Below are 22,093 nucleotides of genomic sequence, written 5' to 3' on the forward strand. Positions count from 1 at the left end.
GTGGGATCAGCCCCCTTGCTCAAGAGGGGATGCCCGCAGCCCCATTCCCTGCCCAAGCATGGGGTCCCAGGAGAGGGAGCTGGTGCCTGTTTGCATGCAGGTTGCTTTGTCCCGGAGTCAAGCCAAAGTTAAGCATTTAATTACCACAGCAGGGAAGCGGCTCAGCAATCAGGGAAAATTGAATAAGGCTCCCTGGGGACTGCCAGGTCTGGTCAGTAAATGCTCCGATTAAGATATAGCAAACCACATCCAAGCAGGAATGAGCACAACACCGGAAGGCACCAGGCTCAGCCTGCCTGTGGACCCACACATGCCATGGGATCACTGCCTGTGCTTCAGCCAAAACCCACCGGAGCAGAGGGTGCTATGGCCAGCACTGCCTGACCAGCACCAGGGGCAAGATGGAGCTCCTTGGCAGTCCAGAGATAGGCAGGTACTCACAGAGCTGGGATGTACACCCCATCCCAGGCTGGTTTGTGTTGGAAGGGACCTTAAAGCTCCTCCAGCTCCAACCCCTGCCACGGGCAGGGACCCCTTCCACTAGAGCAGCTTGCTCCAAGCCCCTGTGTCCAACCTGGCCTTGAACACTGCCAGGGATGGGGCAGCCACAGCTTCTCTGGGCACCCTGTGCCAGCGCCTCAGCACCCTCACAGGGAAGAGCTTCTGCCTTAGATCCAACCTGTATGACCCCAATATGGATCCTCTGCATAGATGTGCTGAATGTGTCCAGCTCCTGGCTGCCCAATCTGCTTCCTTGCAGGCAAATCCCCTCCCCCCACCCCTAATTCTCCAGCTCCAGCTTTCCTAGGCTTAGGGAAACCTTTAAGTCAGGGCATGGCAGCCACCATGTGCTGCTCATTAGTTCTGGCAGGAGCACACTGGCATCGAGGAGCACCATCTGGTCTGCACCGAGAATGACCACAGGTCAGGGACAGGGGACATGCCACCAGCACCGGGATGAGCACCTGGGGACACCCAGCCCAAAGCAGCAGATAGATACCGGCAGGGCCTGGGGGAAGCATGGAATCATGCTTTACCCTGTCTAGAGGGGCACATGAGTGGATGGACTTAGTTTGGGATCTTCCTGGACAGCTCCTTCCCCCCCATAAATGACTGGTGATGCCACCAGCTCCATGCTGGACCTGCCCAAGAGAAGAGGCTGGGAAATGCCATGAAGATGCTTGAAAATCACAGAGTAAGGACAGTCACCAACAAGGGGGTACAGAGCCCCAAACCACAGGCAAGGTGGGTGGTGGAAGGAAACACATGTATGGCAGCATCTGCAACTCAATGCACACCCCAGCAGATGAAAACAGACACAAAACCACCAGCTCAGCAGCAGTACCAGCAGCTACAGGAAACCATCATTCAGCAGGAGATACTGGCCATCAGTACCTTGCAGGGGCACAAAGAAGCCATGAGTCCAACAGAGATAGTCATACTCCCCCTCCCAGTTCTGCACCCCAGTACTGAAGCTCCCACTGCCTCCCAAGCCAGTGAATCACACCCACAGGGTCTCTCCCCTTCCTAAATACCCCTGTGAGGTCCGTATGTCCCAGTTCCACCCCAGTACTGGTGCACCCATGCTGGAGATAAGGCTTTCCCAGCTTCCAAAACCAGGCACCCCAGTGCACTCCAATTGCCGCTGGGAGGACAACGTGATCTTGGCAGAAGATGCTGCAACCATAGAGCCCATGGGGGACATCTGGAGAAACCTGCCTGCAAGACAGGATTGAGGGTGGCACAGATATTCAGGTATTTCTCCACCCCATACCCCCCCCCCCCCCCAGTAAATAAATAAAACCCCAAGTCTTTGGCCGGCAGGATGGGCATGGAGCACCCAGAAGCTAACCTGGTCCCACAGCTGGGAAGGGAACAAATGTGTTTTCTGTTAACATCCTCCTTAGGCAGGCTCAGTATGAGATAACAGATGAGCAGAGCAACATGGCCCGAGAGCTGCCCCCTCCTAACACAGGAAAGGGCAAAGTTGTGCCTCCCAACCCTGCAACACTGGACTGAGAAAGTGCCCATGCCCAATACTTGGAGAGAAGAGGGGAATCCGAGGACCAGTAGCCCAGCAATAGCAGTGCTCATCTCCTCCCACAGCCGTGCAGGAATGGAGGCATCCCACTCCTGCCACCAAGCAGCACACTCACAGGGCTCTGCCAACAGGTTATTTGGGAAGCTCAGAAACAACTAATGCAGCTCACAGAACCCGTGGAACTTGTGATGAACAGACCTGGCACACCCCACCCTGCCCCACCAAGGCTTCTGCCCCAGCACCCCCATCCCTCTCCCCCAAGCCCATTTCTTGGCTCCAGCACTCAGGTGGGCTCCAGGCTGTGGCAGAGGAGGAAGGAAGAGCCTGAGGAAGAGGTCAGGAGCAGTTCTGTGCCTCGTGCTAAAGCTCAGGCTGTGCTGCTCTCCAGGGAGGAGGCTGCAAGCCTGCAGGGATCCGGCTGCAGCAGGGGCAGGGGAACAGAAGGATCCTGGGGCAGGAATGCCCCTTGCGCTGCCCCAGGTCTCCAGAGCTTTTCCCTTGATGCTACCCCAGGTGTGGGGCTGGTGACAGTGGGAGAACAGACCCAGAGCCTGGAGGGGGGCTGCTGAGCCACCCCCAGGACACCACAGAGGCAAACACCAGCAACCGGGCACAGGCGATGGGGGGGGGGGGGGGGGTGATCACAGCCCCATGGGGGCACCGCGGGACAGGGGAGCTTGAGGCCAGGCTCAGCTACAGCAAACTGTGACAAGAAACTTCCCCGCTATGTCCTGGCCCCGGGGAGCTGCAGAGAAGAGAAGGGATTTCACTGGGATCCCTGGGGCTCAGCCCCAAACCCTCACTGAGAAATGGGGCTGGCAACTGTTCACATCTGCATGGAGGGGGAGGTGCCACGTGAGATGAAGCTGCCAGACGTCCCTGGCCTCATAGCAGGGACACTGGGGCACACCAGGGCACCACTGAACCAGTTCCTGGTCCGCCCAGAGGGAAGGGGTGGCAGAAGGCCGGTGACCTTCCCTTCCATCAGCGTCCTACCAAGGCAAGGAATCACCCAACAGCATCTGCTGCAGCAGAGACCCGTGGCAGCTGCCCTCACAATCCACCACATCCCAACCCTGCTGCGTGTTTAACAAACACTGGGACTGTTTTGACAGCCTCTGGCAGGAAACAGACCCCTGGGACCCCTAGGGCCAGCCCCCCTTTCCCAGCAGGAACAGCACAACAAGACTCAGCAGAGGATCACCTTCCCTCTCGGGGGACCAGGAGACATGTTCCCAACAGCTTTGTTTGGGGCTTCATCTCCTGCAGTTTTCCTCCTGCCCCAATTTCACTGCTGGTGCAGGAAAGCTTCAGCTGGCTCCTTCCTCGGGCTTAGAGACAGCCCCAGCATCCCAAGTTCCTGAGACTTCATGGCATCACATATTTAAATCCCTTGATGATGGGTGATGTCTAAAGCTGCCTTGCTCCGAGTGGTGTCTCAGGCAACAGCAGATCTGCCTGGGACTGCAGGGTGCAGCCCTACTCCTCCCTTGGAGGATGGAGACCAGGATGAAGGTGGTCTCCAACCCCTTTCTAACATTCCCACTGTAAAAGCCAGTGAGCTCACGACTGATTGAAGCCAGGCACAGAAAAACCCTTTGTGCCCACAAACCTGGGCTCAGCACTTCCCTCAGAGACCCTGAGGCGTCCTACCCACCACAGCCCTCCACATCTCCCTCCAGATCAGGGAGCCCAGTTTAACCATTCCCACTGGGAGCCAAGACTAACTCTTGGTTCCCAATCTCTCGGGCTGAGAAGCCCCAAAGTAAACCAAAGAGCAGCCACAGGACATGGGAGACCCCCACTGCTAGGGCTGAGCTGCCCTGGGGGGAGGCAGAGGACTCTGCTCTTGTGAGACCCCACTTGCAGCACCCCAGAACACATGGAGCTGTTGGAGCAAGTCCAGAGGAGGCCACGAGGATGCTCAGGGGCTGGAGCACCTCCTGTATGGAGCCAGGCTGAGAACACTGGGGCTGTTCAGCCTGGAGAAGAGAAGCTGCATGGAGACCTCAGAGCAGCTTCCGGTGTCTGAAGGGGGCTACAAGGATGCTGGAGAGGGACTCTTCATCAGGGACTGCAGTGATAGGACAAGGGGTGATGGGTTCAAACTGAAACAGGGGAAGTTCAGGTTAGATATAAGGATATAGGCCCCGGCTATGTGACAGCAAAGATGCCAGAATGCTGTTTCCAGCACATGGCCTTTGCCAGCATGTTCCCACTGAGCCAAGACCCACTAGGGCACGTGGCAATGGGCATGCGAGTATGTCCCATCCTAAAGTGGCACATCGCATCCTTCTTTCCAAGAAGGAGGTGGGAGAAACTCCACAGGACAGCAGCGGGGCTGCCCATGTGGAAGAGCATCGTGGCAGGAGTGTTTATGAGAGCAGCAGAGCACTGGGGGATGCAGGGTTTAAATAAACTTGAAATCCGACTCAACTTCCTTCCCCAATTTCACAAGCTCTGTTTCCTGAGTCTCCGCAGCCAGGCAGACGTGCTGGGTGCTGCAGACAGCTTCGGGGGTGCCTCTTTCTCTATGGTTTGAAAGTGTCCTCAGGTATCAGCTCTGCAGCCAGTCCGGCTCCTCAGACCTCCCCTGGTGATGGAGTTTAATGGCCTCTGGGTCAATACCATCAGCCTTCCTGACACAGCAAAACCACCCACTCACAATGGGGCTGAGCTCCACCTCCTGCAATGAGCACAGGGAGCACGGCTCCCCCCAGCTCGCTGCGGCTGTGAGCAGACAGCACCCAACTGCTAGCCTGGGTGCTGCAGGGAGGGGTGCTCTGAGCTAGGTGCTGCAGGGAGGGGTGCTTTGAGCCTGGGTGCTGCAGGGAGGGGTGCTGCTGAGGCCCAACGGGAAGCACAAGCCTCCAATAGATGCCGTGCTCCTGGAAGCAGGGCATGAGAGCAGAACTGCCAAACTCCTTCACCCATTTGAAGGTCACCTACAGAAGGACACAGCACTCATTGCCTTCCCCAGTCCATGAAGGAACCTTCCCCCCCAAAGCTGCAAGGAGTGAGGGTTCCTGGGCCACCCCACTCAGCTCCCAGCCTGGGACCATTACAGGGTGCAGGGCGCTCAACCCAAGCGCTGCTGACAGCTTGGCCCCATCGCTTCCGCTCCCTGGCTGCATCAGCCAGAGATGGCAGGCTCAGGCACTCTCCTGTTAGTGCTGATGGGCAAGTGAAGGCAGGACTTGCCTGCAGGGAGGGTGGGAGCTGGGGCAGGAGCCAGCCCTGCCCCTGCAGAAGGTGCAGGCTGAGCTGAAGGTACAAGGTGCAGATACCAGCCCCTGGGCCTGCATTTCCCTCTGCAGGGCTGGTACTGGCCGTTTCACTCCTGGCATGCAGGAAGCCTAAATAACATCCCCATGCCCCAGTCACTGGCTCAGCACTCAGAGCCACAGGGGGGCAGCTGGGGGTCTTCCCAAGGAGAAGATGGGAACCTGGAAGCTGACAGTGAAATGCCACAGCATCTCTCCTGTCAGGTGAAGAGAACCAGCAAGAACAACAAGAACCCAGAAGGACAACACAGTCCCACCACTCTGCTCCTCTGTCCCGGCTCCTCCCATCCTGTCAGCGCTTGTGAGGACCCGAGACAGGTCCCAGTGTCTTGACATCAGCTGGGCCGTCCCTATCACCCAGCTGCTTAACTCCAGCAGCACACCTCCCTCGAAAGCCCCCAGTGCTTCCAAGTGTCCCCAGCCCTTTCCCAGGTTCCACCAGCAGCATGGACACAGAGACCATGAAAAATGGCACAAGCTGGCACGTTCATGTTATTATAAAGAAACAAAAGGGGAGCTTCGATCCGTGTCGTGCCTCACCTTGGAGGCATTCAACCTCCTTCATGCTCTGATGGCGGAAGGAGGTGGAATCTGTGGACAGGTTTGCTGGGAGGGGGGGGGTGTGTGTCTTGGAGACTTCCACAACACCACCAGTGGTATGTCACAAGCTCTCACAAAGGAAAACCTCTCTCTGCTCCTAGTCCAGGGCAGGAGGGGACCCATCACCAGCCCTTTGGGTGGGGTGACCCGCAGGGAGAGCAGCTTGGTCCTTGCACACTCAGCCCAGCATCCGATGCCACCTTCCCACGTGATGCTGCGACCTGCCTGCTTTGTCTGCAGCCTCCCTGTTCCCAGCCCTCCTCCTTTGTCCTGCTGGTTCACCTTTGCCAATGCATCGCCCCAGTACTCGGCACACACCGGCTGCAGGATACCAGCTCATTCATTCAAGGAATGGGTGGGAGAGAGTGGGGTGTGCCCCCCGTTACATATCCTCGCTATGGGCACCCCAGCCCCACTGCAATGCTGCATACTGAAGTCACCTCCTGGTCATGATCCGCTCCCGGTGTACTGGGCAGTCCTTGACCTCATTGCTGGCAGAGGCCAAAGGGATCAGGAGGCAAGAGTCTCCACGGCCACCATGCCCAGCAGCACCCACCCCATCTCCCAGGCAAAAGGAACCCCGGCCTTGAGCCAGGCCTTTGTTAAAAGGCTTCATCCTGACAGAAATGCAGGATGGAAGATAGGAAGAGTCTGGCCAGCAGGAAATCTCCACCTCCTGCCATTGGCATCACTCAGTTCCTAGGTCAGTGTCCTGGCATGGACACCCTTGCCTTGGCACAGCCCAGCCCTCCCCTTGCAAAGGCACCCCAGCAGCAGCCACACAATGGGGACACTGCCACCTCCCCTGCAGCTCTCCCATCCTTCAAACCCACAGCCTGGCCCTGATTCTCAGCCTCTTGAATGGAGCAAGGAAGAAAATAACCACCACCTGCTTCCAAGACAAGGAAGACTGGACAGGCAGGCAGCCCTGGGATGCATCCTGGTGCACACACACGTGTGCACAGGCAAACAGACATGCAAACATGCATGCACACACAGAGACATGCACACGCACACACCCATCTCTCCCTGCCTCCATCACTGATGCTGCACCCAGCATCTTTTGTGCTCTCGCTCTACCCATGTAGGCAGGTCCAAGAATCTGCAAATCCTCCTCTGAGGACTAAGGCAGCCCCCTGCAGCCTGCCAGCAGCACCCCAATCTGCCTCATGCCATCAGGGGTGTGGGTGAGGGGACAGGGTCCTGCCCAGGTCACCCCCAGCCCCAAGGTGCGGGACAAGGCAGGCACAGCCCGGCGGGAGGGGGGGGGAGGTCGGTGTAACGGTGTGGAGCTGGTCCTACCGAGCCGAGACCCCGCTCTGACGCGGTCCTGCCCCCGGCCAGCCCCACGCCGACACCGTGCTCTGGGTCCTGGGTGCCGAGGCCGGGCTGGGCTCGGCTCACGCTTGTCCGGAAGAAGCGGCTGAACCAGGACCAGGCGCGGTGAGAGCAGGGGAAGCTGCACGGTCCCTTCCTCAAGAAGGCCGTGACGGGGCCCCCTCTCCCATGGGTTCGCCCACCCCTCCTTCTCCCCGGGGGCTCCTACCCCTTGGGGCAGAGAGGAGCAAAACGCCGCCGGTCTGCGGGACCCCAGCGGCTGTGCGCACAATACACCGAGCCTGGCACGGCGCTAACAAAGAGTCCCCCCGGTCTCCCGCACAGCCCGTGGGGCTCTGCAGGCGATGCGTGAGCTGCCTCCCCCGCCCCCCAAGCTGCCCTCCGAGCCCACGCGTGAAGGAGGTGCTGCCGGCATGTCCTTCATCGAGGTGCACGATACGGAAGGCGCATTGTTCCCAGCCCAAAGTCAGCACAAAGGACACAGAGATGCCGCATCGTTCCCTAACACCTCGGGGAGGGGAGGAAGGAACCCCCCCACATCTCCCTTATCTCTCCTGACACCAGAGGGGACCAAATTCACCCACTACAGAGCCCAGGGCTGCCGAGCTGCAAACGCTGACAGCAGCTCTGCAGGTGAAGGGGTCGGGGACTCCTGGGTCGCCCCCCCTCCCCCGGCCTCAGGAAAGGGGCTGAGAGGGCACGGCCAGCGGGGTGGCAAGCAGCAGCCCCAAAGCGATGTGGAGCGGGGAGGATAACGGTGGGACCGGGGAGGCAAAACCCGACTCCGATGGGGGACACTCAGTGCCCGGGGGCTGGGCAGCACCGAGTCGGGCATCCGCAACCCCCCCGCGCCGAGCACACGCAGCTGCAGCCCCGCACTCACCTCACGGCCACCTTCACGCAGCTGTCCGGAGCCGCCATGGCCCCGCGAGCCGGGCACCGCGGCCGCCGCTGCCCGACAGCATCCGCGGCGCTGGGGACTGGGGGGCGGGGGGGGAGCGGCCCCAGGTGCGGGGCGGGGCGGGGCGGGGGGACACGCCCCCCCCCCCCCCCCCCGTCCTTCCCCCGCCGGAACGCGGACGCGCGGGGAAACGGTGCGAGCGCGCGCACACACGCGCACGCTCTCACGCTCTCGCTCCCGTTGTGCCTCATTCACCGCTCTCACCCGCCGGGCCCTGCTCCCCCTGCCGGCTCCGGCCTGCTCGGGTGGACCGCGGCTGTGCAGGGCTGGACCGGCGCCGTGCAGGGCTCTTCGGGCTGTACAGCGCTGCGGCGGGCTGTGCCGGGCCGTACCGGGGCTGTGCCAACGTGTTCCGGGCAGTACCGGGGCTGTGCCAGGGCATTCCAGGCTGTGCAGAGCTGTACTGGGCTGTTTCAGGGATGTCCTGGGCACTACAGGACTGTTCAGGGCTGTACCGAGCAGTACTGGGGGTGTGCTGGGCTATGGGGCTGTGTCAGGGCTGTACCAGACTGTACAGGGGTGTGCCGGGGTGTTCTGGGCTGTACAAGGCAGTACTGTGCCATACTGTGTGTGTGCCAGGATGTTTCAGACCATCCTGGGGTTGTTCCAGGGTGTTCCAGCCTGTACTGAGCTGTATAGGGCTGTACCAGACTGTTCTGGCCCATACTGGGGCTGTACCAGGGCTGTGCCAGGGCTCTATAAGGCTGTACCGAAGAGCAGCTCAGGATCCTTCCCCATCAAGGCTCCAGGCAGAGAGAGCCGCTTATCATGGCATGGTGTTTCTGGCCTTATCTTCCTACTCCCACCCTTGTGCCAGCTGTGTCACAAAACATATCTGTCCCACACTTCAGCTAGGAATTAATTCAAGAAACACCCTCCAGATCCCAGTCTGGGGCAAATCAGCCGCAGTGCAGCTCCAAGCCCCAGTAGAGGGTGCAGAGAAACTGCCCCGTCACTGCTGTGTGTCCCCACCATAGTGTCACACCCTGTGTTTGGAATCCTTGGAGAGCAACCGCCTGCCTTGGAAAGACAATCTCACCCCTTCCATCATTTCAGCTGTGGAAAAACTGTCCCAGGAGTTCAAACAATTGAGAGATGATCTGTCCGATCTATCCAGCTCCCCACATGTACCAACCCCCATCTCAGCTATTAGCAGAAAGCACCCTATTGCCCAAAAGAAAAGATACAGGAGGTACATGCCACAGGCCACCCTATGGCTTTTCCCTGCAGGATCGTGGAGAAGGCATGAGAAAGTCGGATGGAAAACCTACCTCAGCTTTGGAGGAATGGGTGTGTGAATTGAAGAGGAGAACAAAGGTCGAGGATGATCATCCTATGAAAGCTGCTGCTCCATTCTTCAGTGAGCAGCTTCCCAGACGGAGTGGAAGAGCTGCTTTTACTCCAGCTCCTGTGATAAGGAATTCTAATCCCTTTCTACAAGACATAAGTGGAGAATCTTATGATGACTATTAGAGGGGCCCTGCCTCCAGCCAGGTGGAGGAGAGGGACAATCGGATTTACTGGACTGTGTGGATCAGATGGCCTGGCACATCAGTACCACAGAAGTACAAGGTTCTGGTAGATACCAGTACACAGTGTAACCTGATGCCATCAAGCTGTCAAGGGGTGGAACCCATTTGTATGTCTGGAGTGACAGGAGGATCCCAACAGTTAACTGTACCGGAGGCTGAAATCAGCCTGACTGGGAGGAAATGGCAAAAGCACCCCACTGTGGCTGGTCCAGATGCTCCATGCATCCTTGGCATAGACTACCTCAGGAGAGGGTACTTCAAAGACCCAAAAGGGTACCGATAGGCCTTTGGTATTGCTGCTTTGGAGACTGAGGAAATTGAGCAGCTGTCCACCTTGCCTGGTCTCTCAGAGGATCCTTCTGTTGTGGGGCTGCTGAAGGTCAAAGAACAACAAGTACCAATCGCGACCACAACAGTGCACCGGCGGCAATATCGCACCAACCGGGACTCCCTGATTCCCATCCATCAGCTGATCTGCAGACTGGAGAGTCAGGAGTGATCAGCAGGACCCTCTCACCCTTTAATAGCCCCATATGGGCTACTTCTACCCTATCCCTGCTGATTGCCTGGATCCCCTCAGGGGAAAGCTCTCAGCCTTGCCATGTTCCCTGCACAAGATGGGCTCTCCGGCGCTCAGGCTGCAGCTGGAGCTCAGCAACAGCCATTTCCCTTTTATTAAGTTAACAAATAAATGCCCTGCTGGAAAGCAGGCAGGCTCCATTTATTCACACCTCCCCCAGGACTCATCGCTTTGCTGCATTTTAATATATATTAGGCAAGAAAGAGACATGCATTTCCCAGTTTGGCTGGGATGGGGAACCTCTAGAGCAAGATCCCAGCAAAGAGATGGCCTGGGGAGATGGGGCTGCCCCAGTGCTCAGTGCCTGGGCCACTGAGGTCTGTAAAGCAAAACCCCATGGCAGACTTATTCCCGGAGAGAAATAACCTCAGTTGCTACTTGCTAACAGACATAATGGACAGTGTGTAGGCAGTGCTGGACAAGTGCTGTGCTCCTCTTGGCACCTCTGGCCTGTCCCTTGCAAAGCAGTGGAGTTGTCCGGAAGATGAGTGAGACCCTCCTGTGGGCTGGGCTCATCAGTGGGTGCCCAAGCCCAAGAGTGGTGTTCAGAGATCTCTGGTGACACAAATCACACTGCAGTGGCCAACTCTCCCCTTGGTTAGACCCAGGGCTGCTGCACTGACCTGGACATGCTCTTATGCCTCTGCCCAGCTGGGGGACTGTCAAGAAGCCCCCTGGGCTTCCTGCCTGGAAGATGCTTCCAGCATCTGCCCAAGTCCTCCTTGGCTGCAAGGAGGAGAAACAGGCTCCAGCAGGGACATAAGGATGCTGGGTCCCGCTGCTGAGATACCATGAGACTCTTCCAGAGCTTGCTACTGCTCTCAAAATGCCTTGTTGACAGTCATGACATGAGCACTTTGGAGTAGGGACAGACCTCCCTGCACATGGGGACTGGAGGCTGCCCCATGAATTGCTGCCAGCTCTGGTTCTCACATTTGGAGCTCCCCTTCCCAGTCAGGGCTAGGCACAGGCTAGGCACAGGCTGTACAGGCAAGGTGGCTGAAGAAGGAGGGGACAAGGGGGATCCACGGAGTCACGCAGCAGGAACACTTTAATGACCTGTCCAGCTCTTGCAAGACCCTGCTGGTACAGTATTGTCCTGTCCTGCACCAGCAACCTGGACACCCGGCCCCAAAATCCTCCTGCAGCTGGACAGAGCCCACCGGGACCCCAGGCAGAGGGGGAGCAGTGTGGCATTGCTCCAATAACCCCCTGCAAGCTTCCAAAGGGACCATGTGTGCTTGTGGATCACAGGTGAGTGGCAGCAATGGTCTTTTGGGAAGGGGCTGCTTTGAGCCCTGGGGAGCTGGCTGCTGATGTGACTGAGGTGCCCTGAGGGGCAGAGCTAGCTTTTGTACCCTGAAGTGTTTCTCTTCCCTTTAGGAGTTCCACAGCTGCTTTCTCCACTTCATCCACCTCCAGTTGGCTGCTGGCTGCCATCTCGGCCCTCGTCACTGCTACAAAGGTTGGGTCATGGGCCAGAGCTGTGAGGCCCCCGGAGATCAGAGCCTGCAGCAGAGGATAGGATCAGAGCCTGATGTGTTCTCAGTCTGTAGAGGTGCCCTGGCTGCACACAACCCACCCTCACCTCATGTGCTTGCTGCCCTCTGTGCTCACCCTCATAGCTAAGCTTTGCTCCTGCAACCTCCCAGCTTGGTATGAGCATGGCACCCCTGCCAGTCCCTTTCATCCCTGCCTTTCCCACTGCCCCTGCCTTACCTCCTGGATGAGGAAGGTGATGGCGGGGGTGGAGGATGCACTCAGGTCACTGCTTTCACCCCACTGGTGCTCTGAGCTGGATGCCGCTCCCGTCACTGTGCCATCCTCTCCGGGCTGCTGGGTGAGAAGAGCAAACAGCTGCAGCCTGGGCTTGGACAATGCCCATGGAAGATCTCTCTCATGTTCATGGGGGGGGCTGTAGATATTGTTCCCAGCCCGAACACACACTCCCACACCAGCCAAGGGCAGTTAGGGCAGCGTGGGAGCAAACCTGATGCACCCCCTTTTTCTCCCTGGCTCTGGAGCAGCCAAGAGATGCTGCTTTAAGCTGTCTCTGCTTGGATGAGCACCCTGTGGTGGGGGCCCAGCTCCTTCCCAATGCTAGTGAGAAAGGAAAGCTCCAGCAAAGCTGGTTCCATGGTGGGGAGCCCTAGAGAGCAGCTCCTCCCCAGCACATCTGTGACAACCTTTCACGGGAGAGGAGGGATGTTCATCCATGTCCCCATTGCTGTCTGTGGATATACATTGTCCCCTTTACCTCCTGCGGGAGAAAGTGCAGGCCTGATGATGGGTGGCTCCCAGAGGTGGCCTCTCCTCGCCTCCTGCTTGGTCTCCGCTGCAGCTTTTCCATGGGTGAGGGGTGGTTGCACTCTGGGAGAGGGAAAGGAGGGGATATCAGATGGGCACAAGAACAAGACCACCACTGCCACCCAGAGCTGGGAATGTAGTAACTAAGGGCTTTTGGAGTTTAGGATGAATTGAAGTCCAGCGCCTGCCCACTGCCCTTTGCTGGCTCCTTATGGTTGGGAAGGAGAAGTCCCTGTTTGTGAAAACGAAGACAATCTTGTGGCCCTGCTGCCCAGGGGTGGCCAGTCCTCCCCCAGCCCAAGCACTGGCTCCATATTCTGTCACCCTGGAGGGTGGAAAGGTGGAAGGAGGGTCTGATGCAGCTCCCCAGGGAGGTCTTGCTGTGCTTGGGCCTCTCAGCTAACCTCCAAGTTGTTGGGGTCTGCTGCCATCATCCCCTACCCTGGCCCTTGGGCTAATCCAGATTCCCCAGAAGAGGAACGATGCTGAAACTCACCCTGCACTGGATGCTTGGGTGCTGCTGGCACTGTCCTCCTCAGCACCTCATCCTCGTACTCCATCCTGGCAAGGGCAGCAAGTGGGTCAGCCTGAGCAGGAACCATGTACCGACCCCAGCTCCACCCTAGGGTGCAGCTCTCCCCACCTTCTCCACCCTGGGAAATGCAACTGTGGGGGCATCTGGGACAGAAGAACCATGTAGAGATTCCAAGAAGTAGGATAAGCCCTGTCCCTTGTACCTGTGGCCAGGCTGGTGCTGGTGGCCCCTACCTGAGCTTTGGCACTCAGAGATTGGTGGGAAGGGTCATTTCTGTGATCCCTGGAGCCTTGCTGTCCACCTGGACCCTCCTGGCACCAACACGGGGTGATGGGAAGGGCAAGGGTACATAGGAAGTCACACATGCTGACATGCTACACCAGCCCTGGAGCTACTCTGTATGTTCTGGGGACACCTCTAGGTGTGCCAGGCTGGGGTACAGGAACCAGCAAAGGGTGCCTGCTCTTCCTGTCCCCTTGCCTGGACCCTGGTTCACACCCCAAGGGCTGTGAGCACAAAGCTGCTGTGTCCATGGAGCCACTTCTATGCCAGCAGTTAATTCCTCCCCCAACCTGCAACTCAGAAACTTCTTCAGACCTTCACCATCTGTGGAGAACCCTGGGTAAGACCAACACTGAGCACAGCCCCTCGGGGAACTGCCAGGCACAGCCCAGCTCTGCCCACACAAGGCTCCCCAGCCCTTACCCCTGCAGCCAGCTGTTTCTGTTGGCGTTGTTGACATTGGTGTTGCCTTCCTGAGGGAAGTCATCGAGGAACACAGGGGAATCAAGGTCCTCGCTGCCCACCTCTGTGAACTGAAGGGGCCTCTGGCTGGCCACGTGTGGCTGCAGGGGGCTGCTGGGCTCCAGGAAGCTGTCAACTTGGCCAAACAAGCCGCCAGTCCTCTGCAAGCAACAGGGAGGGCATCAGGGGAGGCCTGGAGCTCTGGGGCTATTCCCATGGGAGGAGACATTTGGGAATGCCTGTGGGAACAGCAGCCTCTTTGCCCATCTTTCTGCTCGGGCCTTGCAGAGTGCACAGTTTCCAAAGCCTCACTGCCCAGGTGGGGAAACTGAGGCACTGAGGGGTGATGGTCACCAGCAGCACTGGGATGAGAGCCAACCCCGTGCATGGCAAATCCTGCCATCTCCGGGGGACAGCCACAGCCAGTGGCACCTCTGGACAGAAGAAGGTGCAACAGCACAGCTGCCCATCCTGTCCCAAAGGCTTCCAGGGAGTGGGAAGTGAAACTGCTCCTGCTCTGGTGCTGATGACATTGGCCTGTGAGAAGGTGTGAATGGGGCCTTCCACACCATGGGTAAACATTCAGCACAGCCCTGCAGGGTCCTTTTAGAGAGGGGAAACTGAGGCAGGGAGCAGGTTGCTCAGGATGAATCAACCAGGGTATCCTGATGTTCAGGGGGACAGAAGTGCAGATCCATCCTTGTAGTCCACACTGACTTTCATGGTGAGGTTCACCTCTGTGGTCTGTCCTCCAGCTGCTGGTAGCTGTACTGACCCACCACTGCCACATCCAAAAAGCGGGTTGGATCAGACCTGAGGGCTGTACTCACCCTGTATATCCCTTCCTCCATGGCAGCTTCCACCATTGCTCTTTCCAGCTCCTCTTCAGCAGTCAGGTCCCCAGAAATGGCCCGACGGATTTCAGGAGCAGCTTCTTCTTCAATGCTCCTCAGTCCAGCCTGGTGGGGACAAAACAAGGCATGGCTGGATGTGGCCTGGCCCCACCAGCCCTCTCACTTTGGGCTTTGGAGAGGGAAACATGATGGAGCATGCTCACCTGGTAAGCCATGGTCTCCTACCAGAACAGGCCATCAGTTGCCCTGCAACTGCCTGGCTCTGTGCTTGGTGAAAGAACTTCCAGGCTAATACTGTCCCACAAAGGCGTGTGCTATGAGCAGCCTGATGAAAAGTTGCACTGGTGATGCCCAAGGGGTAGCTTTGACCCTGATCTGGAGATACCTGATCTGGGGCCTGGCTCTTTTCCTTGCCTTGCACTTTTGGTCTTTTATCTCTACAAGTGCTTTCCTCCCTGTAGGGTTAGGAGAAACTAGGGACATCCCATCCCACCCTGACAGCATCCTTCAGGGCTACTGTGCAGGCTTCTTTGACTGCAATGGTCCTGGTCAACCCCTCTCCACCTGATGTAGCACCAGGCAATGAGACATGGTATAGAAAGCACCAGGCACACAGAACTATCCATGACACTGCTAAGATGGGGAAAGGGAGAAGATCCTGGGAATGGAGAAGAGTAGGTAGAGAAGGGCCTGGATGAGCAGTATTCAGCTCAGACACTGGTCTGTGGTGGGGGCTTCCAGGTCTTGGTAAGGCATCTGCTGAGCCCTTTCTCCAGCCGAAGACAGCAGGGCAGGGAGTCAAAATCTCCTTTGTTTCTGGAGTCAACTGTACCCTGGAGACTCAGGTAACCCTCAGCGCTCATGGCCAGTTCAGCACTGGTTCACATGGGGCCACCTCATTTCCAGAAGTCATTATGTTTATTGCAGCTCTTATAAGTCACCCTGGACTTTGTGAGCTGGGGGAAGCCTCTTCCCTGGGGGAAGCTTTCCCACAGCTCCCTTTCACAAGCTGCCAGCCCTCAAGAAGGGTGTCACCCCTCCACCACCACCTTAATGCTACCAACCTGGATCTCCACAGGGTTCTTCTTGGGCCGGTAACCATAATACTCCTCCTGGCGCTTCATGAACTTCCTGAAATGCTCTTGGATGAGGAAAGTAGCGTAGAATTTGCCCACTGTCACCTCATCATCTGGAGGGGAGGAAACCAACATATTGCCTATCACAAGGCCCTGACTTGTCAGAGCAGCTGAGACCTCAACCAAGTGCTGTTCTGCCCCTCTGGGAAGTACCATCAGGTAACACACCTCCAATAGGTGGGATAACCTGGTCCAAGAGCTTCATACTGGTTCGCTTCCAGATCTTTTTGATAATGGCTCTGAGCTCCTCATTGGCCTGCTCAAAGTTACCTGCGACAAAAGAGCAGAGCATTCAGAGGGGAACATGAGCACGAGTGAAGCCAAAAGATGGGAAAACCTGGCCAGACTGCTCCAGAGTGTGACAGCTCCTCTTCAGCCTCCCCACCCAACAAGAATTAGCTTTGTAAGAATAAGGCTTTGGTTTTAGCAGAAAGATAACTATAGAGTCACACCTAACAAATGGGTAGAACATCAGCGTCACTGTCTCTGTTCTGGGGATCAGCTACAGATTTCAACCTCCCCTTTGGTGTTTACATGGGGTTTACTGTTCCTGTTCACCTGCAATCCCAGTCTGTCCCCATGCGTGCTCTGGGATCTCATGTGCTCCTTCCAGAGCTGCCATCACTGTGCTAGAGGCCACATTCCCCACTCCAGCTATGGGGAAATGTTGCCACCTCATGCCATGCTGCTGGAGGACTCCAACCCCACCGCTGCCCAACCTCACCTCCTGCCAGAGCTGCTGGCCCAGCCATAGAGCTGCTTGTGTGGTACTGCCTAACCCACAGGCATGGAAACAAGCTGTTGTAGCATCTTCCCAAAGCAGGGCTTTGGAAACTGTGTTGCTGGCAAGGAAGGGGGTGAAAACAACTCATCCCCAGCAGAGCCAAACTCAGGAATTTATAAATTCCAATTTGAGATTCTAAATACATGGAGAAATGCACAACTGGATGGGTGGTGCTATGCCAGGGGCAGGGGAAGGTCAGACTACATACAGTAGCTGTGGCAGGGACAGGAACAGGGTTAGAACTACTTCTGAGCTGTGGAACTGGTTCACTCTTCAGGGCTGCAACTAGTAATATCCTCCAAGCCTTGTCTGAGCAGCCCCATGCATGTGCCCATGGTCTCTAGCCCAGTGAGATAATGAACATGAAGCCAAGGGTTTCACCAGAGGTCTAAGCCCCATGGGTAAGTACTCCAAGATCCCCAGATGGAGTGGGGGATGATGTGTAACCAGCACCTTGCAGCGCAAGCAGAGGGTCCCCCCAGTCAGGCTGCAGAGGCAGAGAGGAGCATCACTTACCTTCTGTCTTGATCTTGAGGGCTGTCCTCACCAGTGCAAAGAGAGTTGCATTGAAGGTGACAGTGCCATCGCTGTTGAGGGGCATGTTCATGCACACCAGACGCTGCACAGCAAACCAACAACCGTGAGCCCAAGCAGCAGAGCACGAGGCTGGCAGGTCCCTGCAGACACACAGCCTGGCCTGGCCACAGGGCAGCCACGTTACCCGGTAAAGGCTCTTCGCGGGGTACCCAGCTGCTGGCCAAGGAGCCCTCTCAGCTCTACCCTCCCTGCCTAGTGGGGCTCTGCAAGACTGACACCACTCATCCAAAGCAGGCAGCTAAACCAGATCAAGGTGAGGGGAGAGCCAGGGCACAGCTGTGGAAATAACCCACCGCTGCCATGGGAGGAAATCACAAAATCGTTGTGTTGTCTAGGTTGGAAAAGACCTTTCAGTTCATTGAGTCGAACCATTTACCCAGCACTCCCAAGGCCACCACTAAACCATGTCACTAAGGTCCTCATCTACATGTCTTTTAAACACCTTCAGGGATGGTGACTCCACCACTGCCCTGAGTACCCTGTTTCAATGCTAGACAACACTGAGTGAAGAAATGTTTCCTACTACCCAGTCTAAAGCTCCCCTGGTGCAATCTGAGGCTGTTTCCTCACATCCTGTCACTTGCTACTGAAAAGAGACTGACCCCCACCTCGCTACAACCTCCTTTCAGGTAGTTTTAGAGAGTAATAAGGTCTCCCCTGAGCCTCCTTTTCTAAACCACCAGCCAGCAAGAGACCCAGCATTGCTCCCAGGGAGATGGGAGTCATTCTGCATTGCACTCCACCTAAACAGCATCCCAGTCTGTTGTGAGGGAGCTGAGGATCCCTCCTGGTTTACAGCAGTGCCTGAGGCACTGCCCATGTGGGTTACACTTGAAACTCCTACAGGCTCTGGATTTGTGCAGAATGAGCTGGGAAAAGTGAACTCATGGCTCCTACAGAAGCCAGTGTTTCCAGCTCCCCCAGTGCTATCAGCCCTTGGAAACAAACTTCCAGAGCCCAGTTGACAGGGCTGGGTACTCAGGCCCAGCACTGTCCTCCTGTACCAGATGGAGATGTGGGACACCCCAGCATGGCTTGGGAGTCCCCCTGCACTGAGGGCTCTGGGTTGGGCAGAGACCAGCCCATTGCCATGCCCCTCAGTGTGGGGGTGAAGACAGGCAAGTCCTTATCTTCAGGAACCTGAAACACATCAGCTCTATGCATGTTGACAGCACCTCTCCTTGCCTCCAGAATACACTCCTCCGTTCAACACGAGAGGTCAGAACATGGGTATAAACCATGGCATTGGGAAGCTGGCTGGACTGGCACCCTCAGCTCCCTGGGGAGTCTGCAGAAAGGTTGGAGAAGGTGCCCCTGTGCACTCACACCTCACCACCCCCTTGGCTCTTACCTTACACGCTACACGGTGTGGACAGAACTTCCCAAAGCCCAGAGGAGGCTGGATACGTCTCAGCAGAGTCACCACATCCAAGTGTTTGATTCTGCCCCTGCAGAGGCAACAAACTGCATCAGCGGTGTAGTGGCAGACACAGGGACAGTGGTTCAGGCAGGGGCTCATGGGTTCAACCCTTGCAGCCTGGTCCATGCTCTTGCAGTGGGCAAATCTCTACACTTCCCTTAGCTCCTATTGTAGTAATCCTTACACTTCCCCACTGCACTGGGCAGCAGACAAAGGTGTCCAGTGGCATGATAAAAGTTTGCAGCATCACCAGGGCTGGATGAAGAGGGGACTGGAAGTCGTGTGTCTCCAAACATTCTGATGGTTTGTATCAGCCCTGGAATATGCTGGCAAGTCTACATCCACCTCTGAGATGGTGGGATATGCCACAACTCACACTGCCATGTGTGTCCTGAGGCCTCGCACCCTGGGAGATCCCCTCCATGCCACTCATCCGCTGTCACTTACTTGGCCTCAGGGTCGTACTCAGCCCAGATCCGTTTGAACTCATCCAGGTGATGGGGCCCAAGAATGGACCAGTCACGTGTGAGGTAGTCAAAGTTGTCCATGATGACGGCCACAAAGAGGTTAATGATCTGAGGAACGTAAAAGATGCAGGTTAGGACAGGGCCAAGCACTCTGGGCAGAGCCATGGGAAAACACAGGCAGAAATGTTTGGGAGAAGGGGTTTGGGATCCTCTGAAGCCAGGTGGTGCTGTGGGTCATGCCATGCAGGGATGGGCCTCCCACCAAGGAGACAAAGGCTGCAGCAGGCACAGGGCACATCTTCCCTCTCTGCCGTTGCAAGAGCCAACACAGACACATGTGGATGGCAGCACAAGGGGGTTGTGGGAAGAAAGTAATGGCAGATCTTGGGTCCCACAGAAGTGTGGTGCCGGCTTTACAGCATGGCTGGGAGATGGGCTGGGAATGATCTGTTCAGGCTAGATATCACGAAGAAGTTCTTCCCTGTGAGGGTGCCCAGAGAAGCTGTGGCTGCCCCATCCCTGGCAGTGTTCAAGGCCAGGTTGGACACAGGGGCTCGGAGCAAGCTGCTCTAGTGGAAGGGGTCCCTGCCCATGGCAGGGGCTGGAGCTGGAGGAGCTTTAGGGTCCCTTCCAACCCAAACCATTCCATGATTCTATGATGCTCCTAGGAAGAGGGTGCTGTGTGCTCAGCCCAGTGAGATGCAAGGTTAACTCAACACCAGGGGCTGCTCAGGGCCAGGATTGGAGGTGCAGAAGGGAGCCCCATGGGAGGTCACATACCAGGAAGGCACAGAGCATGTAGAAGCTGATGAAGTAGAAGTAGGCAAAGCCGGTGCCACAGGTATACTCCTCGCCCTCGTTGAAGTCTGACTCAGGGTCACAGAGCTTGCCATAGCTGCAGTCCAGCAGGATCTCCTGCCAGGCCTCACCAGTGGCACACCTGAGCAGAGGGGATGCGTGCTGGTCTCTGACTGCCCTGGGCAGGAGCTGAGCACAGAGGGTGGGCTGTGGCCATCTCAGCACAGAGGAGAACAGAGAACCACTGGGAAAGGAGCAGTGGGGATTCTGGGCTTGCTGTGCTGCTGTGGGGAGTCTGCTTTTAGAAGCTTCAGAGAGGGCTCCAGAGTGCTTGGAGTCAAGGAAAGCCTTGGGCTGAGCCCTTGCTTCCTCTTGAGTTTCCTCACAATTCACAAATTAATAGCACAAGGGGTGATGGGTTTAAACTTGAGCAGGGGAAGTTCAGGTTAGATCTAAGGAAGAAGTTCTTTACTATGAGGGTGCTGAGGCACTGGCACAGGGTGCACAGAGAAGTGGTGGCTGCCCCATCCCTGACAGTGCTCAAGGTCAGGCTGGACAGAGCTTTGGGTGACATAGTCTGTGTGGGATGCCCCTGCCATGGCAGGGGGTTTGAACTGGATGATCGTAAGGTCCTTTCCAACCCAAGCCATTCTATGATACTATGAATTAAAATCCAGTCTGAGAAGGAAGCATTCAGAACAGAAACCCTAAAGTGCCTTTCTCCTGCAGTTCAACTACACCAAGCAAACCAAGAGCCACTCCTGAAATGCTGGCACCGCTGCAAGAGATTTTTCTGTAGGGCAGGAAAGAAATCAGCTATGGCCGTGCTGGTCTCCCTCACTCTGAGCTGGTGGGCTCCCATGCTGACTGTGCCTGTGGAGCTGCTTGCTCACCAAGCCAAGACTGACCTGAAGAGCAGCAGAACAGCCTGTGGGAAGGTTTGGAAGTTGTTGTTTCGGTTGATCTGGGTCCCATCCACCATGGCAATCTTCCCAAACATCTGTAAATCACACTGTCAGGTCCCCAGTACCCATTCTCAGGCATTGACCACCCTCCAGAGTAGCCCTGAGCTCCTCTTCCTCCTGTTTACTAGGCTTTGGGTATGCCCAAAAGAGACTGAGACCAGGGTGTGGGTGCTCTGCAGCTCCTTGGACGTTCCTGCCTATGCTGAAAATTCCCCTGTCTGTGCTGCACATCATCTGGGCCAAGGAGACAAGGTCTTATGAACCAGGTACAAGCACTGGTGACTGTGTCTAGGTTGTGCCCTGCCTCCAGAAGTGCCATGGCTCAGTTGCCCTATTTGCAGCCTGGGGATGGGAGGAGGTTGCTGGGACTGTCAGCATCCTTACAGACCAGGGTAAAATGGTCCCATCATGTACAAAGTCCCAGGGGTGCCTGGCAGAGGACCTAATTCCTCTCCATCCCGCCTCCCCAGATGCCATCAGGTTCAGGGCATCTATTCAACAGCAAATCCTACCCCTGTGCTCTCACCTGCATCCCAATCACAGCATAGATGAAAAAAAGCATCACAATCAGCAGGGCTACGTAGGGCAGAGCCTGTGACAAAAGGACCATAGCTCTCATGAGACATCAGCCCAGCATCAAGACAACCCAGGGACTGGAGGTAGGGTCTAGAGCTAGTGCATGAGGCCAGAATCCAGGCCTCACTATGTGGGAACAGCTTACTTGTTTGTTCCTCTAACCGCCCTCCCACTAGCCGCATTCTCCAGTTCTCATGCGTTGCTTATGCCAAAACCCAAAGGAGAACCATGCCTCTGCAGCTGGGATGAAAACTAAGCACAGCCCAGGGATGCCCAGGGCTGAGGGAGCTGCCCAGGCTCAGGGGCTGTGTGCTGAGATGCTGCAGCATACCCTTGGGCTACCCACTGGGTGCAGAGCCCATCCTTGATGGTGGGCCCAGGCAGGCCCTGCCTGCTTGCTCTGACACATGGTGTTGTCAGGGAGATCCCCTGCATCTTCCCACCCATATAGGCCATGTTCTCCTACAGAGCACAAAGCCCCTGGTCCAGTCTGAGGCTCAGTGCTCTTGCCAGCTCTGGAGCTTTCCTCCTCTGCCTCGTGAGGACAGACTGCTCACCCAGTTAGCGTGTGAAT

General features: G+C 56.8%; 2 protein-coding genes across 13 annotated transcripts in view; both read right to left on the reverse strand.

Moving 5' to 3' along the window:
• KIF21B (kinesin family member 21B) overlaps positions 1–8,244 on the reverse strand; it is a 40,451-nt gene extending 32,207 nt beyond the window's left edge. For all 5 annotated transcript variants that reach the window (XR_009967762.1, XR_009967761.1, XR_009967760.1 and 2 more), the window contains exon 1: positions 8,147–8,244. Coding sequence is in view for 2 of the 5 variants with exons in the window: in XM_062634495.1 (XP_062490479.1) it covers positions 8,147–8,184 (38 nt within the window). In the remaining 3 variants the exon portion in view is untranslated. The remainder of the gene's footprint in view (positions 1–8,146) is intronic.
• Positions 8,245–11,365: 3,121 nt separating this feature from the next.
• The window catches only part of CACNA1S (calcium voltage-gated channel subunit alpha1 S), a 41,554-nt gene continuing 30,826 nt past the window's right edge, over positions 11,366–22,093 (reverse strand). For 6 of the 8 annotated variants that reach the window (XM_062634499.1, XM_062634497.1, XM_062634502.1 and 3 more), the window contains 14 exons: positions 21,470–21,535; positions 20,887–20,978; positions 19,961–20,120; positions 19,161–19,288; positions 18,645–18,741; positions 17,213–17,315; positions 16,081–16,182; positions 15,841–15,965; positions 14,753–14,881; positions 13,884–14,083; positions 13,140–13,204; positions 12,594–12,706; positions 12,056–12,172; positions 11,366–11,845 (listed from right to left, as the gene is read on the reverse strand). In XM_062634499.1, the coding sequence (XP_062490483.1) occupies positions 11,585–11,845; positions 12,056–12,172; positions 12,594–12,706; positions 13,140–13,204; positions 13,884–14,083; positions 14,753–14,881; positions 15,841–15,965; positions 16,081–16,182; positions 17,213–17,315; positions 18,645–18,741; positions 19,161–19,288; positions 19,961–20,120; positions 20,887–20,978; positions 21,470–21,535 (1,758 nt within the window). In that variant the 3' untranslated portion in view covers positions 11,366–11,584. The remainder of the gene's footprint in view (positions 11,846–12,055; positions 12,173–12,593; positions 12,707–13,139; positions 13,205–13,883; positions 14,084–14,752; positions 14,882–15,840; positions 15,966–16,080; positions 16,183–17,212; positions 17,316–18,644; positions 18,742–19,160; positions 19,289–19,960; positions 20,121–20,886; positions 20,979–21,469; positions 21,536–22,093) is intronic. The other 2 variants (XM_062634498.1, XM_062634501.1) reach the window with 2 other exon arrangements.

Source organism: Pezoporus occidentalis, unplaced genomic scaffold (assembly GCF_034315485.1).
Source record: "Pezoporus occidentalis ecotype Australia unplaced genomic scaffold, CSIRO_AGI_Poc_V1 ctg429, whole genome shotgun sequence".
Taxonomy (NCBI): domain Eukaryota; kingdom Metazoa; phylum Chordata; class Aves; order Psittaciformes; family Psittacidae; genus Pezoporus; species Pezoporus occidentalis.